This window comes from Notolepis coatsorum (genome assembly GCF_963971535.1).
Source record: "Notolepis coatsorum genome assembly, chromosome: 17".
Lineage (NCBI taxonomy): Eukaryota > Metazoa > Chordata > Actinopteri > Aulopiformes > Paralepididae > Notolepis > Notolepis coatsorum.
The window spans coordinates 15,995,585-16,015,584 of NC_140181.1; the positions used below are offsets into that span (position 1 = coordinate 15,995,585).

The window sequence follows — 20,000 nt, forward strand, 5'->3', positions numbered from 1 at the left end:
TTCACTACCACACTACAGCTTAACCCTTTAACTACCACACTACAGAAGGTTAACCTTTTCACTACCACACTACAGAAGGTTAACCTTTTCACTACCACACTACAGAAGGTTAACCTTTTCACTACCACACTACTGAAGGTTAACCTTTCATTACCACACTACAGAAGGATAACCTTTAACTACCACACTACAGAAGGTTAACGTTTCATTACCACACTACAGAAGGTTAACCTTTTCACTACCACACTACAAAGGGTTAACTATTTCACTACCACACTACAAAGGGTTAACGATTTCACTATCACACTACAAAGGGTTAACGATTTCACTATCACACTACAAAGGGTTAACGATTTCACTATCACACTACAAAGGGTTAACCCGTTCACTGCCAAGCTACAAAGGGTTAACACTTTCACTACCACACTACAGAAGGTTAACCTTTCACTACCACACTACAGGTTAACCCTTTCACTACCACACTACAGAAGGTTAACTCTTTCACTACCACACTACAGAAGGTTAACATTTCACTGCCACACTACAGAAGGTTAACCTTTCACTACCACACTACAGAAGGTTAACCTTTCACTACCACACCACAGAAGGTTAACCTTTCACTGCCACACTACAGAAGGTGGTTAACCCTTTGGAAATGGTTAAACGTAATTTTCCCTCTCATCTCAATTGTATTGTAAAGGACAAAATTACTGGTAAACAGGAGGAAAGTAAAACGCCATTCACTTTCACCAGAAGAAAGGAGCGTCAAGATGTTTCATTCGAAATGATGACAGCACTTGAGAGGTTTGAGAGAGTGATCGTCTGTTCTGTACTTTCTCACTTTGACCTGTAGCTCAATGGGCAGAACACGGGGGTTCAATGATTACTGAGGTTCGATCCTGCTTTAGTGTATGAGATCTGTACATTTTGTACACATTTGATTAATAATGTTGTATTTTACTTTTTCATAAAAAAAATTGCAATATACTGTAGGCTGATGATAATAATGTTTATGTAAATACTATGTTCTGCTGAGACCAAGGACCACAATGGAAATAAGTCTGTGACTTTCTTGTGTTATCCTTGATAATTCTAGGATGCATGACTTGTTGTAACATGTACTGTATCTTCACAATTGTCAAATAAACTAAACTAAAATAATGGGGCCCGCCCATGTTAAAATATATGAAAGATAAATAAATACAATAGATTATGCATGATACCGTAAGGCACTTTGGATAAAGCGGACCCCAAATACCACATGTTATTCACAAATACTGAATGGGCTCCGTGATCAAAAGGAAAACTGTGTATATTTTCTGCTTTATGGGATAGGACAGCAAATGACAGGAAACCAGGGGCAGAGAGAAGGGGTATGACATGCAACAGAGGTCTCAGGCCGGGTTCAAACCCACGACTGCAGCACCTCAGCGTGGTGAGCCACCAGGACGTCCCCTGGAGTTTGTTTTATGGTGGAATTTCTGTTGTTGTTGTTGTGCTGTACAGTACCTGCTCATTGTTGCTCATGCACTGTAGCTTCATCTGCTTCAGGTAGGTGGTAGTGAGAGGCATGTTGTAGTCTATCACCTCTGGAATCAGGGAGCTAGGTCTGTCATTCTCTGGAGAGGAGAGGAGAGGATATAGGAGAGGAGAGGAGAGGAGAGGAGAGGAGAGGAGAGGAGAGGAGAGGAGAGGAGAGGAGAGGAGAGGAGAGGAGAGGAGAGGAGAGGAGAGGAGAGGAGAGGAGACAGGAGAGGATATAGGAGAGGAGAGGATAGGAGAGGGTATAGGAGATATGAGAGGAGAAGATAATAGAATATAGGAGAGGAGAGGATAGGAGAGGAGATAGGAGACAGGAGATGAGATAGGAGAGGAGATAGGAGAGGGTATAGGAGATATGAGAGGAGAGGATAATAGAATATAGGAGAGGAGAGGATAGGAGAGGATATAGGAGATAGGAGAGGAGAAGAGATAGGAGAGGGTATAGGAGATATGAGAGGAGAGGATAATAGAATATAGGAGAGGAGAGGATAGGAGAGGATATAGGAGACAGGAGAGGAGATGAGATTGGAGAGGAGATAGGGGAGAGGAGAGGAAAATAAAGGAAATATATCATTAGGTAAAATAACATTGTGCATTTTTTTTTCTATTGAATTCAACTCTTATGAGACGTAATGTCTCATGTGTTTCTGCCTGTTTGCTTTTTAACAGAATAATCTTCTAGTCTCATAGTATTTCAAATAGTTTACCGTTTCAATTAAACATCTTCTTTTTACCCTCACAGACAGGACACACCTGGGAATACCTGTCATAAATAAAGCTGGGCTGAAATGACGGATGCAGTGAATGATCTCGACTTGTCAGACAGCAGACACTAGAGGACCTACTAGAGCTGGAGTAGAGAGAGAGAAAGAGAGAGAGAGAGAGAGAGAGAGAGAGCTGAGAGAGAGAGAGAGAGAGAGAGAGAGAGCGAGAGAGAGAGAGAGAGAGAGAGAGAGAGAGAGAGAGAGAGATTGTTGGAGGACACAGATGGAGGAACAGGGGGGCTAGCAATCTAGTGGAATGGGGGAGAGAGGAAAGAGAGAAGGGCGAGAGGGGGTCAGAGGGAGCAGAGGAGGGGGCACAGAGAGGGGAGGAAGGGGTGGCATGTACTCTGGTCATCATATCCTCCCCTCTCCTCCCCTCCCTTCTCCTCTCCATCTTATACACTACTATGATACACAGCCAGGATCTTATACACTACTATGATACACAGCCAGGATCTTATACACTACTATGATACACAGCCAGGATCTTATACACTACTATGATACACAGCCAGGATCTTATACACTACTATGATACACAGCCAGGATCTTATACACTACTATGATACACAGCCAGGATCGTATACACTAGTATGATACACAGCCAGGATCTTATACACTACTATGATACACAGCCAGGATCGTATACACTAGTATGATACACAGCCAGGATCTTATACACTAGTATGATACACAGCCAGGATCTTATACACTACTATGATACACAGCCAGGATCGTATACACTAGTATGATACACAGCCAGGATCTTATACACTACTATGATACACAGCCAGCATCTTATACACTAGTATGGAACACAGCCAGGATCTTATACACTACTATGATACACAGCCAGGATCTTATACACTAGTATGATACGCAGCCAGGATCGTATACACTAGTATGATACACAGCCAGGATCTTATACACTAGTATGATACACAGCCAGGATCTTATACACTAGTATGATACACAGCCAGGATCTTATACACTAGTATGATACACAGCCAGGATCTTATACACTAGTATGATACACAGCCAGGATCTTATACACTAGTATGATACACAGCCAGGATCTTATACACTACTATGATACACAGCCAGGATCTTATACACTAGTATGGAACATAGCCAGGATCAGGGTTGGGTACCGTTCACATTTGAACAGATACCGGTACCTGTGAATCGGTACCTTTTTTCGGTAGTCTCTAAAAATGTAATCTACCTACTCGGCAAGGTGGTGTAGTGGTTAACACTGTCGCCTCACAGAAAGAAGGTCCAGGGTTCGATTCCCGCTTGGGAACCAGGTTTCCATGATGCCAGGTACCCAGGTGGGGTATCTCCCGGGCCTTTCTGTGTGGAGTTTGCATGTTCTCCCCGTGCTCGCAAGGGTTTCTCCCCGATAAGATAAACCCAATGGAAAAACATGCACAACAACAGATCGCTAACGCTGTGGCGTCCTTGACGAAGACGGGCAGGAGCACTTGGATTGGGCCCCGGGCGCGGCCCTCGTCGACGCCTGTCTGCTCCCGACTGCCCTTGGGGGGAAGGACGACGGGATGGGTTAATCGCAGAGACGAATCGCATCGGCGATCCTACAAAGACAATGCATGCGTGTGTGTTCCGGTGTGTGTGTGTGTTGAGGGACTCCCCTCCTCCCTGGCTGGGGCTTGCGGGCCCTCAGGGGGTACACTTGTCGGGCCACGCGTCCGCTCTGCCCCATACCTCATTGGCAGAGCGAGACGCGATAGTCAAGTATGATATATAACGAAAGATAACCTAGTTATATGAATACTGGCTGAGCGTCTCACTCTTAGCGCCCTGAGGTCCCTTGGATGGGTTTCCGCTTATGGAAATCGTTCTGAGGAAGGTGGAGCGTGACCATTTCCGGCGTCATATAGGGAGACGCATGGGAGTGGCTTGGTCACGTGCAAGTGGGTGCATTTGTTTGTTTCGCGTGCACGCTATGTGCGTGGAGATAAAAGGATATCTCATTGGCAGAGCGAGACGCTCAGCCAGTATTCATATAACTAGGTTATGAAATAACCTTTCGTTACTAAGGCACTAGTGGTTAGTTACTAAGGCACTAGTGGTTAGTTACTAAGCCTCTAGAGTGGACTGTACACCCTAGGAGAGGACGTATGCATAGTAGGTGCAACAGGCTGCAGATATAAATACATAGAGCTGAGTGTTGATTTGGCCGCGACTTCACCAGACAAGTTAATTACAACCAAATACATGAGCTCAGCTCTCTCTCTCTCTCACTACCTCCTTCCCCCTCTCCATCACTTTGCCATCTCTCACTTCATCTCTCTCCTTCACTGTCTCTCCCTCTCTCCACATCTCTCTCTTCCCCCGGTCATCCCAATCCTACTCTCCCTCCATCTCGCTCTCTCACCTCTTCTATCTATATCCATCCCTGGCTGCACTCACTCAATCCCTCCATCTATCCATTTCTCTCATATCCTACTCTCTACCCCTCCTTCCATCTCTCGTTCTCTTCATTCTCTGGGCCTTCCTCCCTCCTTCTCAGACTTGAGTGCATATAGTAGGTAATAACATAGGCAAGGTAGATGCCTTAGAGTGCACGCTAGTACGGAGGTTCGTTTTTTGTTTCTTTTTTTCTTTTTCTCATATTGATTGAAGAAGTGCGTTTTTAAGTCAACGGCGGAAAATCATGCAGGTGTCGGCTGCCCCGATTAGGGAGTTCGTTCCACCGCTGTGGAGCGAGGACAGAGAACAGCCTGCTCCTCTTTGATGACCCCCCAGTCGAGACCCATTAGGACTGAGAAGGCAAGGGGGAGAGAAGAGCCATTGAAGCACAAACACACACAAACACACAAACACACAAACACACAAACACACAAACACTCAAACACACAAACACTCAAACACACAAACACACAAACACCAGCATTTCATTTGAAGTGATTACATTCATTTAGCCGCTGTGGGCCTAATAACCCCCACCACTAGCAATAAGGGGGATGGACACAGTATAGACTGATATAATGAACCTTTGCAACGGGTAGAGCACAGCATCGACGCCAATTCATTTTGCATGGTAATTTATGTGTCGTGGGTCATGCCATGTTCCTCCCGTCACGTCTGCCGCACGTTGTATTTTTCATGCCGTTATGTGTTATGTGTTTTTTATGCATCTGGCTTCCATAGGAATCTCCCCTATGGGATAATAAAGTTGAATTTAATTGAATTGAACAGTAACAAGGCTAGGGGTATGAGCCCCACTTGGGCCACCCACGCAGGTACTAGAAATGCATATGTATATCGCTCATACATAAACAGTTCAGAGTGGCAGGTTTATAGGTTGGTGCAATAAACATTTTTTATTATAATAGAACATTCAACTAAGAACCGTTTTAGTGCTACAACCTAGAACCAATACCTGCACTAGAACCAAGACCTGCACTAGAACCAAGACCTGCACTAGAACCAAGACCTGCACTAGAACCAAGACCTGCACTAGAACCAAGACCTGCACTAGAACCAAGACCTGCACTAGAACCAAGACCTGCACTAGAACCAAGACCTGCACTAGAACCAAGACCTGCACTAGAACCAAGACCTGCACTAGAACCAAAACGACCAAACTAGCCATGAACATGGAACCAAAACCACAACTACGGAAAAAACAGAGGGGGAGTACTGCAACCACACACACACACACACACACACACACACACACACACACACACACACACACACACACACACACACACACACACACACACACACACACACACACACACACACACACACACACACACACACACACACACACACACACACACACACACACACACACACACACACACACACACACACACACACACACACACACACACACACACACACACACACACACCCTGCCCCGCTGCCTCTGTCAATTAACCATGGCCCAGCCCACAGTGATTAAGTACATTTAATAATTCACGGCTGAACTTTAGTGGGAGTCACTGCGGCATAGGGGCAGAGGGGGTTGGGGGTCGTGTGTGCATGCATGTGTGTGTGTATGGGGGGGGGGGGCAGACCCCCACAGGGTAGGAAGGCAATTAGCTGCTGTCTGCGAGTGACACTCAGCGTCGGTCTATAACACTGTCACACACACACACACACACACAGAGTCCCATCTGTGTGTGTGTGTGTGTGTGTGTGTGTGTGTGTGTGTGTGTGTGCGTGTGTGTGTGTGTGTGTGTGTGCATGCATGCGTGTGCATGCGTGTGCATGTGCGTGCCAGTGTTGAGCTGATGCTGTGAAATAAGGTCTAGATAGGGTTAAGGGGCTTCTTACTGTTTGTTTAACTAGGTTTACATAGCAGGCAGAAGGCAGGACCTAAATAGTCCTTCTTCATATGGAATAATTTATATCCAGTGGTACTCTATGCATAGCTAGCTAATAACAGAGGGGTGGGGGGGGGCTGTTCATATTGGAATAGTATCACCTGGAGTAAATCCCCTCACACTGATTTGACGTACAATCAACTTAAAGAAATAATAGAATATAATAATAATAACCTTCATATGAGTTAATCGACATACAGTCTGCAACGTTAATTTCCCTGTCCATCCACAGAAGTCAACACCAGCTTTCACAAGGATTATTATATATATTTTTTTTACTTAAATTTGTATCGACATTTAGACATACAACATTTAGACAACACTTTAAACAACATCAAACATATAGCAGTACAATGACATGGGCTTGAATCTCTATGCTAAGGCTGTGTTCAGCAGCCCAGACCCCCATAAGAGGGACCCCCCCCCCCCCCCCCCCGCCATCCACCCCGAGAGATAGGACTCCCCATATCCCATAATATACACAGAGCCGGTCCCTTCACAAGGATTTCTTACCCTTGTTATCAATAATTGCAAACGGTCATCATAATTATGTATTGAAAAGTTTACAAAAAAAGTAAATATATACGATTCGTTATACTGGGTTTCAGTAACGTGTGTGTGTTTGCGTGTGCATGTGTGTGTGTGTGTGTGTGTGTGTGTGTGTGCGTGCGTGCGTGCGTGAATCTGCGCATTATCTCACAATCTACAGGGCTGATCAACCTGTGCTTTGGCATAGAACATTACAGATTCACAAGGAATCCATTTTTCCATTCTGCCGTCTATCAAGGTATTTAGAAGTTCTAGACGTTGACCATGTTTCCTTGACAACCATGTGGAAATTCAGCGGCCATGACAGCACTGCGACCAGGGCCTGTATTTATCTTAAAGATTCACGACAATGAAAAGAGATTACATACTGTAATATACTCTGGTTACTCTGATTGGTCCATCAGTCACATCTAGCTGAGTAGTGTAACCTGGTATCAAATAATATCATCTATAGTGTCTAGTGAACAGGAAGTTAACCGTCTGTAGTGTGGTAGTGAAAAGTTAACCTTCTGTCTTGTGGTAGTGAAAGGTTAACCTTCTGTAGTGTGGTAGTGAAAGGTTAAGTAAAGTGTTATCCTTATGTAGTGTGGTAGTGAAAGGTTAACCTTCTGTAGTGTGGTAGTGAAAGGTTAAGTAAAGTGTTATCATTCTGTAGTGTGGTAGTGAAAGGTTAACCTTCTGTAGTGTGGTAGTGAAAGGTTAAGTAAAGTGTTATCCTTCTGTAGTGTGGTAGTGAAAGGGTTAACCTTATGTAGTGTGGTAGTGCAAGTGTTATCCTTCTGTAGTGTGGCAGTGAAAGGGTTAACCATGTGTAGTAGTGTGGTAGTGAAAGTGTTAACCTTTTGTAGTGTAGTAATGAAAGCGTTAACCATTTGTAGTGTGGTAGTGAAAGGGTTAAAGAAGTCATCCTGTATGATTGCATGTGGAGGTGAAACAGCTTTTACCGACTTATCGACCTTACCGACTTATCGATAAATGACTAAATGTAAATCAACTAAATTAGTCGACTACAGACTTCTTTAGTCAAGGACAGCTGCAGTTCTAGCAGTTGCTGACTCTGAACCTCCCTCTCTCTCTCTCTCTCTCTCTCTCTCTCTCTCAGCTCGTGTCCTGGCCATTTTCTTTGTTAAAAGCAACTAATTAGGCTAATTGAGGAGAGAGGCAGGACACTTCAATGACTCTACTCTTTAATAGGGACAGGGGGAGCCAGGGGAGAGAGGGGAGCGATGGGGGGGTAGAGTGATGGGGGGGGGGGGGGGGGGGGGGGGTAGTAGATGGATGAAGGGAGGAGGGGGTAGAAGGATGAAGGGAGAAGGGGAAGGATAGAGGGATGAAGAGATGAAGTAAGAAAAGAGAGTAGAGAAATGAGATGGGGGACTTGGACGAGGAAAGAGAGGAGAAGAGAGGGAGAGGAGAGGAGAAGAGAGGAGAGGGAGAAGAGAGGAGAGGAGAGGGAGTAAAGAGGGCCGGGAGGAAGAGGGAATGCAATGAGAGAGAGATGGGGGAGAAAGGTAGAGAAGTGGGATGGGGAGCTTGGAGTAGAATAGGGAGGATTGGGGGAGAGGAGAAGAGGGGGGGATGGAGGTGGGGTGGATGGGTGGCAGAGAGGAGGGAAGGAGGGGATGGGGAGGGACGGACGGAGGGTAGGGTATAGGCGGGGAGAGGGGGATGGGGAGGGAGGAAGTGATGGAGCGGGGGATGGGGTGCCTTTAGGGTGCCAATGGCAGCATAACAAGGGGGCTGTAGGCGATGGGGGGATGGGGAAGAGGAGGGGAGGAGATTAATAATATTCATCTAATTTTAAGTATTTTATTCTCATAAGGGCATTCTGGAGTATTCCAGATAATCCCTCATATCCCTGTTAAAAGTTATGATTCCAGATAATCTGGAATGTGTATATATTAGTGCTGTCAATCGATTAAAATATTTAATCTGATTAATCGCATGATTGTCCATAGTTAACTCGCGAGTGCCAGCCACGAGGAATCTCGTTAGTTCATGCCATGCGTTGAGTGCCAACCGACGAGAAATCTCGTTTTTAATCGTTGTTTATTTTATTATCGATTTCCATAAATTTTTCATCAATCTAGCCTCACGTTACCAGTGGGGATCTGTCTGAGCTCGAACAGGGAAAATACCGACTATCGTCTCTCCGGATGGTATTGCACCCCATTGGATTGGACTGAATGAAATGGATGGGGAAAAAAAGAGTCCGGATTCCACATTTTACTTGTCAGGCATGTAATGCAAGCCGATCCCATTCATTTCCCACCATCAGAACAGCGTGGAATATGTCTTTCGACCACCCAGCGTTGGATCAATAAACGCGATCGATATTTGGAATGGCGATCAGGAATTGGAATAATCTTTTTGGAGAACATCTGATCTGAGGTAAGGAATCTATTTTACCAGTCTTGGGATAATCAGAGCTGTTTTCACCTATATATCAACGTGTCCCGTGTGTGTGTGTGGCTGTGAGTGTGTGTGCTGATCAGGAAATAAGATAATCGATTTTTCAGCCTGCTTCTATAGCGTGCAATAGTACACATATACTATCGATAATCTAGTGTTTATTTGAAAACGATTCATAAATAGGCCGAAAAATTACAACGTGTTTTGTGTATTACAGTAAAGCGCGATTCCTGCAGAATCTTAATTTTTTTCTGAAAGTTTCAAAAAACGAGTTTTTCAAAATGGTATAAAACGGAAATGAACCGATTAAAAAACAATCCGTTTTGACAATGTTGACTGCAAACAAGTCATTGATAAGAGACGGGCGTATTAGACACATAGCCATAATTTAAGATATAGTTTATGCGTTCGCAAATATGATCGCCCTCCATTGACTACAGCGTTGGCACTCAATCGCCTATTTCTGGCACCCCCTGCTGGCACGGAAAGTGTTAATCGCAAATTAATCGCATTTAAAAAATATTTGTATCTACCTTAAACGGATCTTTTTCAAGTTCCAAGTTTTTATCAACATGAGTCAACAAATGCTTGCTTTATGCAGCCATTTAACACAAAAGGATGACCCTCATGCATAGCAAATTTGCATCAAATTCAAAACAGAGTGATGCACAAAATAACTTAAAAGAAAATAATAATTTAAAACAATGAATAAAGTGTGCATGAAATAATAGGGGAAAGAAAACGTTAGGAACTTGTTACATTCACCCACACAAGGGCTGAGTACTGTAATCACACCCCCTCTCTCTCACACACACTCTACCAGCTCTCTTTCTCTCTTGCCCCTTCCTCATCTCTCTCACCCCCCCCCTCAATCTCTCACTCACTCACTCACTCACTCACACACTCACACACACACACACACACACACACACACACACACACACACACACACACACACACTTCAGAAACAAACATAGTATCAATGAGAGCATCAATAATACACCTGAGTGAAGTCTAGAAAAAAAAAAAAAAAAAAAAAGTAAAAAAAAAAAAATTAAAGTTAATCGTAAGTTAAAAAAAATAGTGGCGTTAATAGAATCGGGTTAACTTTAACAGCCTTAGTATATATACATAACAGGACCAGGAGGACTGTATTGTATACATGTCTCAGTGTATAGATAACAGGACCAGGACTGTCTGCATGTCTCAGTGTATACTGTAGATCAGTGTTTCTCAACTGGTGGGTCGCGACCCAAAAGTGGGTCGCGGGGCCATTTTGAGTGGGCCGCGGATGTGTAATTTTTTTTATACAAAGGTTAATTTTTTAATTTTTTTTATTATTTTTTTTTTTTGCACTACTGTACCTATCTTTGTGAAAGTGGCTTCTCAGCTCTGGTCCAGCTGAAGACAGAGCAGAGGAACAGATTGGACATTGAGCATGACCTCAGAGTTGCTTTGTCTACCATCACCCCAGACTTTGAGACTCTTGTCAGGAGCAAACAACATCCCCAGTTATCCCATTAGTTCCCTGGGATGTTAAGCTAAGAAGTCTGCTAAGAAGAATATATTATTTATTATTATTATTATTTTTTTTTTATTTCATTGTGTTTTTAGCCCTTAGTTGCACTTTTGTTGCAACCCCAGTTATCCCATTAGTTCCCCCAAACTTAGGTCTGTTATGTTAAGCTAAGAAATCTGCTAAGAACCATATATTATTTATTATAATTTTATTTCATTGGGTTTTTAGCCCTAGTTGCACTTTTGTTGCACTTTGAGTTTATTTCATGTTTTTAACAATGCATGAAAGATTGTGTATTACTGCAAAAAAAATAAAAAATCATAGTGGTTAAGAAATTTGGGTCGCGACTTAATGACTAAGGAAAATGTTGGGTCCCGAGGCTAGACCAGTTGAGAACCACTGCTGTAGACAGGGGTGTAAAGTACTTGAGTAATTGTACTTCGTTACAATACTTAAGTACTGTTTTGGGGGATTTGTACTTTACTCGAGTATTATTAGGTTTGTATACTTTGTACTTTTACTCCATTACATTTCAGAGAAAAAATACATACTTTTTACTCCTTACATTTAAAATGCAGACCTACAAAGTACAAAGTACAAATTTCACACATCCAACCATTTAAATTAGTATATTTTAATTGTTTATCTGGCCGAACTAACGTTAACGTTATTAATCCTGCGACCGCAGGTAAACAGCCAATCAAATCCCCATCAATGGAAAGTGAACCCACCCATACCCATGCTGATTGGTCCTTGTGCAACACTAGAAAGCGGGGATCTTTGATTAAACACCTGCTATCAGAAGAATAGACAGTCAGATCCGAATTATGCTGTGGTTAATATTGTGATATTATTCAGGGTACTCCAGTATTCTGTCTTTAATATTGTGATATTATTCAGGGTACTCCAGCAGGGGCGGAGCTAGGGGGTGGCTACTGGGGCTCAAGCCCCGAATGTTTTCTGAAAAGCCCCGAATCTACTTAAAAAAATAATAAAAAAAAAATGATTTTTTTTTAATTTTTTTTTTGACAATTCATCATTGTTACATGAAAATATGTTTGCACCAGATTTAGCAGAAGCTAATTTCCATCTGTGGTCTATCCAGCTGCTAACTGTATTTGAGTGAGTTAAGTCTTGGTGTCATGGTAGACTCAGACCTAAGCTTTAAATCACAATCAACAAGTTGACAAAAACTTAATTCTTCCACCTTAGAAACATAGCTAAAGTACGGCCATTTATAAATCAAAAGGACGCTGAAAACCAGATCCATGCCTTTATCTCAAGCCAACTCGACTACTGTAATGCACTCCTTACCGGCCTCCCGAAAAAATACGATGATAACTATTTTATTGCAATGCACTATTGCATTATTTTATTCTATTTTACTAACTATTTTATTGCACTGCACTATTTTACTTTGTATCAGTGAATCATAGACGCCTGGCCATAAGAGCATTCGGAGCATCTCTGCTCTCCCACTATTGAACTTGGGGGAGCAAAGGTATGCTCTTGCTCCACCACTTTTTGATCATATGAAAAATATGATATATCCCCCCCCAATATATAAATCTAACCATACCACTGAGTTTTATAGTGAAAAGAGCAGCTTTATTGGTCAAGATTGAAGGCTCTATATTGCAGGAAATTGCACATACAGGTTAATTAAATTAAAAAAAAATCTGCCGTGGAGGGGGTTGTGCCCCCTCCAAACCACCCCTTGCCTGCAAAAAAAAATTATAAATAAATTGAAAAAAAATTGAAAAAAAAATTGAAAAAAAAGGGGGGGGGGGCACCTATCTGGGCTAAGCCCCGGATCTCCTATAATCCTAAATCCGCCCCTGTACTCCATACTCCAGTATTCTGTCTTTAATATTGTGATATTATTCAGGGTACTCCAGTATTCTGCCTTTAATATTGTGATATTATTCAGGATAATCCAGTATGCTGTGGTTAATATTGTGATATTATTCAGGATACACCATTCTGTTTTTAATATTGTGATATTATTCATGCTGTGATGTGAATGCCGTCCATGTTAGTTTACCTTCAATGGAGAAGTGCATTAAATAAATTTAATGCAAAAAAAGTGTCCTCTGTTCTTTCATTTCAGCATTGTCTATCGCAGAACACATTCCATTGTGGGCAGAGTGTATGCTTGGTTTAATTCCAGCCTTGCCTAAACACCAGCTGATGATTTCACTAATTGGCTCACCTCTTCAACTAACTCACCTGGTGCAATGTATAGTTAAAATGAAAGCTTGGCCCACGATGGAATGAGTTTGAGACCCCTGGTCTATCCCTTTAAAAAAAATTACTTTTACTTTTTAGTACTTAAGTACATTTAAAAGTAGGACTTTTTTACTTTTACTCAAGTGTGTTTTTAGCCAGATACTTTGACTTTTACTTGAGTCAGATTTTGAGACGGTACCCATACTTTCACTTAAGTATAATTTCTGGGTACTTTTTACACCCCTGGCTGTAGATAACAGGACCAGGACTGTCTGCATGTCTCAGTGTTTACTTTTCAGGCCAGGACCCAGAAAATAAGGCGTCAGAGAGCCTTTTTTTTTTTGCCATGCGACTGATTTTTTAAGCCAAATATCACTTCAATCCTATTAAGTTAGTTCAAGTTAGTTATTCATTTATATGTGCTATTTATGAGAGGGCTAACTTGTTGCAAAATAATAATGATAATAATAATAGCCTCATTAAAATACTATTGTTGCTTCGGTTGTTTTCAGCGTTTTATGTGCATAATCTGTTATTTAGTTTGAAATGTTCGTTGAAATAAGTAGATTTTTCGTTTTTGTTTATTTATTAAGTTAATATAAAACCATATAGTCACATTTTAGAATACAATAGAATAGAATTTTTGAATACAACTAGAAACACTGTCCTGGCCTGCTTCTAAATTCAGTGGCCTGACAAAAAGAAGATTTTTTTTTTTTTTTTTTTTTTTTTTTGGAAATCATCTCGCGGCCCACCTTTGGGTCGCGACCCCGACTTTGGGAACCACTGCTGTAGATAACAGGACCAGGACTGTCTACATGTCTCAGTGTGTACTGTAGATAACAGGACCAGGACTGTCTACATGTCTCAGTGTGTTATACTGTAGATAACAGGACCAGGACTGTCTACATGTCTCAGTGTGTTATACTGTAGATAACAGGACCAGGACTGTCTACATGTCTCAGTGTTTACTGTAGATAACAGGACCAGGACTGTCTACATGTCTCAGTGTTTACTGTAGATAACAGGACCAGGACTGTCTACATGTCTCAGTGTGTACTGTAGATAACAGGACCAGGACTGTCTACATGTCTCAGTGTGTACTGTAGATAACAGGACCAGGACTGTCTACATGTCTCAGTGTGTACTGTAGATAACAGGACCAGGACTGTCTACATGTCTCAGTGTGTACTGTAGATAACAGGACCAGGACTGTCTACATGTCTCAGTGTGTACTGTAGATAACAGGACCAGGACTGTCTACATGTCTCAGTGTGTACTGTAGATAACAGGACCAGGACTGTCTGCATGTCTCAGTGTGTACTGTAGATAACAGGACCAGGACTGTCTACATGTCTCAGTGTGTTTACTGTAGATAACAGGACCAGGACTGTCTGCATGTCTCAGTGTGTACTGTAGATAACAGGACCAGGACTGTCTACATGTCTCAGTGTGTACTGTAGATAACAGGACCAGGACTGTCTACATGTCTCAGTGTTTACTGTAGATAACAGGACCAGGACTGTCTACATGTCTCAGTGTTTACTGTAGATAACAGGACCAGGACTGTATACATGTCTCAGTGTTTACTGTAGATAACAGGACCAGGACTGTATACATGTCTCAGTGTTTACTGTAGATAACAGGACCAGGACTGTATACATGTCTCAGTGTTTACTGTAGATAACAGGACCAGGACTGTCTGCATGTCTCAGTGTGTACTGTAGATAACAGGACCAGGACTGTCTACATGTCTCAGTGTGTACTGTAGATAACAGGACCAGATGATAATTTTTTCTTTTTTAATTCAGGGCTGAAATTGAATAAAATATTGTATTTATCAAAAGTTTGGGAACCCCTGCTGTAGATAACAGGACTGTCTACATGTCTCAGTGTATACACAGTACTGGGTCTCATTCTGGTTTCTCAGCAGGGCGGTTAGAAAGAGCGTTCTGAAACACGAAGGTCACAGGTTTGATCCCTGCCAACAGATAATGTGTCCTTCTCCCTGTGGAAGTGTACCTTGAGAGAGACACTAAAAGCCTACCTGGGCTCTAAGAGTGCTGCAAATGACTGGCCCTGAGCTCCGACCCCCCTGGTGACACGCCAACACAACGTGTGTCTCAGGGGAGAGAAAGGAATTCCATATTTCACTGGATGTGATACAACAGTGTGCTGCTCAGAATTACAAAAGCTTATAAAAAGCCTATTTGTGTTGTGAATGGGACATTCGGGTTTACGTGCACCAACTACAAAACCGAACACTTCACAATCACATCCTTGGACCAGGAGTTAGGTGTCCTCGTCCACGGTCATTTCAGGTGTGCTGACCAGTCAATATTGAGATACAACCCTCTACAACCGTGCTCTGCTCTTGTTGCGTTGCGTTGTGTTGCATTACTTTGCGTTGTGTACGTGTTAAGTAATAATAATATAATAATAATAATGCAGGACCTGCTCAGAGGTCTTTAATTGGCATTGGCAATTATCCTCAACACACACACACACACACACCGGAACACACACGCATGCATTGTCTGTAGGATCGCTGATGCGATTCGTCTCTGCGATTAACCCATCCCGTCGTCCTTCCCCCCCCAAGGGCAGCCGGGAGCAGACAGGCGTCAACGTGAGCCGCACCAGGGGACCAATCCAAGTGCTCCTGTCCGTCTTCGTCAAGGACGCCACAGCGTTAGCGATCTGTTGTTGTGCATGTTTTTCCATTGGGTTTATCTTATCGGGGGGAAACCCTTGCGAGCACGGGGAGAACATGCAAACTCCACACAGAAAGGCCTGGGAGATACCCCACCTGGGTACCTGGCATCATGGAAACCTGGTCCCCAAGCGGGAATCGAACCCTGGACCTTCTTGCTGTGAGGCGACAGTGTTAACCACTACACCACCGTGCCGCTGTAAGTGTAGGCACTACAGCTAAATTCAGTTGTCACTCTTCTTAATCCTCTCAAGTTCACACACACTTCACTTATGAAGGAGACTGACAACAGTGTTCTGGAGACGATTATAAGCCTGTGTTACGATAAGACATATAGTAGACAGACAGACTAGATATAGTAGACAGACAAACAGACATAAAGATATATAGGTAGTAGACAGACAGATATAGTAGTTAGACAGAGAGGCAGACAGATATAGTAGACAGATAGTAGACAGACAGATATATTAGACAGACAAACAGACAGAGAGAGATAGTAGACATTAGGGCGGCACGATTCTTGCTAAAATATGAACGAATTGAGATCACGATTCTCTCACACGATTCTCTCACACGATTCTTATTTTTCATCATCATTTAAAAAAGTAAAGTAAAAAAAAATAAAATTATAAAAAAAGGTAAATGTCAGCATTTATATAGCACTTTTATCCAAAGCACTTTACAATTTGTTCCTCACATTTTACCCGTTCACTCACACATTCACACACCGATGGTGGACGCAACCATGCAAGGTGCCAACCTGCTCATCGGGAGCAGTTAGGGGTTAAGTGTCTTGCTCAAGGACACATCGACACGCTGCCCGGGAGGAGCGGGAATCGAATTGGGAACCTCCGGATTACCAGACGACTGCTCTACAGTACCTCCTGAGCCACTGTCGCCCCTCGTCATAATTTTAAAATTAGATCGCATAGGTCTATGAATCGAGACCGCGATTTGTTTTCGTGCAGCCCAATAGACATACAGACAAAGACAGACAGACAGATATAGTAGACAGACAGACATATATAGTAGACAGACAGACAGACAGACAGCTATAGTAGACAGACAGACAGACAGATATAGTAGACAGACCGGTATAGTAGTCAGATGGACAGACAGATATAGTAGACACTAGACAGGCAGACAGGCAGACAGACAGACAGACAGACAGACAGACAGACAGACAGGCAGGCAGACAGACAGACAGACAGACAGACAGACAGACAGACGGACGGACGGACACAGACAGACAGACAGACAGACAGACAGACAGACAGACAGACAGACAGACAGACAGACAGACAGACAGACAGGCAGACAGACAGACAGACAGACAGACAGACAGACAGACAGACAGACAGACAGACAGACAGACAGCCAGACAGACAGACAGACAGACAGACAGACAGACAGACAGACAGACAGACAGACAGACAGACAGACAGACAGACAGATATAGTAGACACTAGAGTAGACAGTACCTTTAAAGTCCTGTCCCGTGGTGCTAATGTGCATCCTCTTCTGACACTCTGCACAGCTCATCAGGAAACGGGTCACTGCCTCTCTGGGAAGGAACGCATAGGTCTCCGCTATCTGAGAGACAGACAGACAGACAGACAGACAGACAGACAGACAGACAGACAGACAGACAGACAGACAGACAGACAGACAGACAGACAGACAGACAGACAGACAAGAGAAAGAGACAGACATACAGTACATATGGAGAGAGAGAAAGATAGACAGACACAGAGCATAATATTGTCAGTGTCACTTTCAATGTTTCTTATATATCTTAGAGGTCGAAATTGGCTTATGATATGACTAATATATCGGTATCTGCGTTTATGTTACAGATATTAGCCTTCCTTAAAGGGTTCTAGGGGGCACATTCTTTAACCTAGCGCAAACTAGAGATCTTGAGGAATCAAAAGGCATCATGGCAAAGGGCGTAGAGTTGGCTCTAAAGTTAAAGGGAAAGGCCATACAGTAGGCGTAGCCATTTCCAACATGGTCCCTTGACTTCTCACCTCAAGATATCAGAATGAAAATGGGCTCAAATAAAACCACACCAGACTCCTCTTTACAGCCAGGCTCATTGATGCTAGTCCCATGCAGAATTAGGCCCAAACCAGGTGGGTTTTATAGCATGCAGTACAAATAGGTTACTTTAGTAATATACACGTACATATACATATATACACACACACACACCTATATATATTGTGGCAGATAGCATCCCCCGTCCCATGGCTACGTGGAGGAAGGGAGATACTACTGCCACGGGCAGAGGAGAGAATGGAGGAGTTGATTGGGACTGATTGAATACACCTGTGCACCACGTGATCACCCACACAGGAGGAAGGAGCAGAGTTCGTAGGGAGAGTGTGAGATACTGAGTTTGTGAGGTGAGAGGTAGTTTTAAGGAGAGGTAGAGCGAGAAGGTGTCGTGTTACTGGACCCTGGACTGGCTGAGATACCCCCCTGTGAAACTGACCCCGGACCAGACGACAAACCCTGAGTATTGAACATTCCCTTTTTGTATGAGAGCCTGGAACGTGTTTTGACCCTGGACTGTTATACGACTACTCTATTGCCCATCGGACTTGTACTGCGGATCAATAAATATCATTTGTTTATTGAAATTGTGCTTGTGTGGACATTGGAATTGTTTGTTTTGGTCCGTGTCGAGCCTGAACACCACAAGGCTCGTCACAATATATATATATATATATATATATATATATATATATATATATATATATATATATATATATATATATATATATATATGATGTTTGAGGGATCCTTGTTATAAATGTGTGCGAATATTGGACAATACTTTATATCGGTAATGGCATCAGCCTCAAAAAATCCAGTATCAGTCGGGCTGTCGTTTTTATTGTGTCACTGTGTGTCGTTTATGTCCTTGTTGTGGCCAAACACACATTGAAATGTCCGTCTCTTGTGAATAATAAAGTTGAATTGTATTGTAAATGTAAAGTAGATGATGCCGGGACTGGTTTAAGTGTGTGTGAGCGTGTGTGTGCATGTGTGTAAGTGTGTACATCATGCTTATATACTAGGCCTTGTCTGGCAAGGATGTGAATAGTGATTGAATGTGTGGGAAGAAGAGAGGATTAGAGGCGAGGAGAGGAAAGGAGGATAGGGGAGGAGAGAGGGAGAGGAGGGGAGGAGAGGCAGATAGAGAGCAGAGCGAGAGGAGAGGCAGATAGAGAGAGTGAGGAGAGAGGGAGAGAGAGGAGATGAGAGGGAGGGAGAGAGAGAGAGAGGGGAAAGGAGAAGAGAGGCAGAGAGATAGAGAGAGAGGCATATAGAGAGAGAGGGGGAGGGAGGAGGAGAGGAAGAGGAGAGAGAGAGAGGAGGGGGAGAGTGAGAGGAGAGGAGAGCGAGGAAGAGGGAGAGAGAGAGAGAAAGAGGAGGGGGAGAGTGAGAGGAGAGAGAGGAAGAGGGAGAGAGAGGGGGGGGGGGTTAGAGGGAGAGGAGAGGATGAGGAGAGGAGAGAGAGAGAAAGAGGAGGGGGAGAGTGAGAGGAGAGGAGAGAGGAAGAGGGAGAAAGAGGGGGGGAGAGGAGGAGAGGATGAGGAGAGGATGAGGAGAGGGAGATATAGCGAGAGGAGAGGGAGAGGAGAGGAGAGGAGAGGAAGAGGGAGAGGAGAGGAGAGAGATCACAGTCTTGTGGGGAACAAGAGAGAAAAATGTCACACAGCCTTTGGTGACACTTACAATAACGCCCATTTCACTTGGCCTGGAGCAGCAAAGCTGGCGGATAATGACATGGATTATATGCATATAACAGGATTGCAGTAATTGGATTACATAAAAAATAGTACTTATTTACGGTTAATTAAAATGAACTGGCGTTCACATGGAATTATGGATGATTTTAA

General features: G+C 43.2%; 1 protein-coding gene across 1 annotated transcript in view; it reads right to left on the reverse strand.

Annotated features, from left to right (window-relative positions):
• LOC311243944 (nucleolar protein 4-like) overlaps positions 1-20,000 on the reverse strand; it is a gene marked incomplete at both ends in the record, with an annotated part of 300,165 nt that overhangs the window by 182,480 nt on the left and 97,685 nt on the right. Inside the window, 2 exon segments of the mRNA XM_084333351.1 lie at positions 1,510-1,619; positions 17,571-17,682. Of these exon segments, the coding sequence (XP_084189477.1) occupies positions 1,510-1,619; positions 17,571-17,682 (222 nt within the window).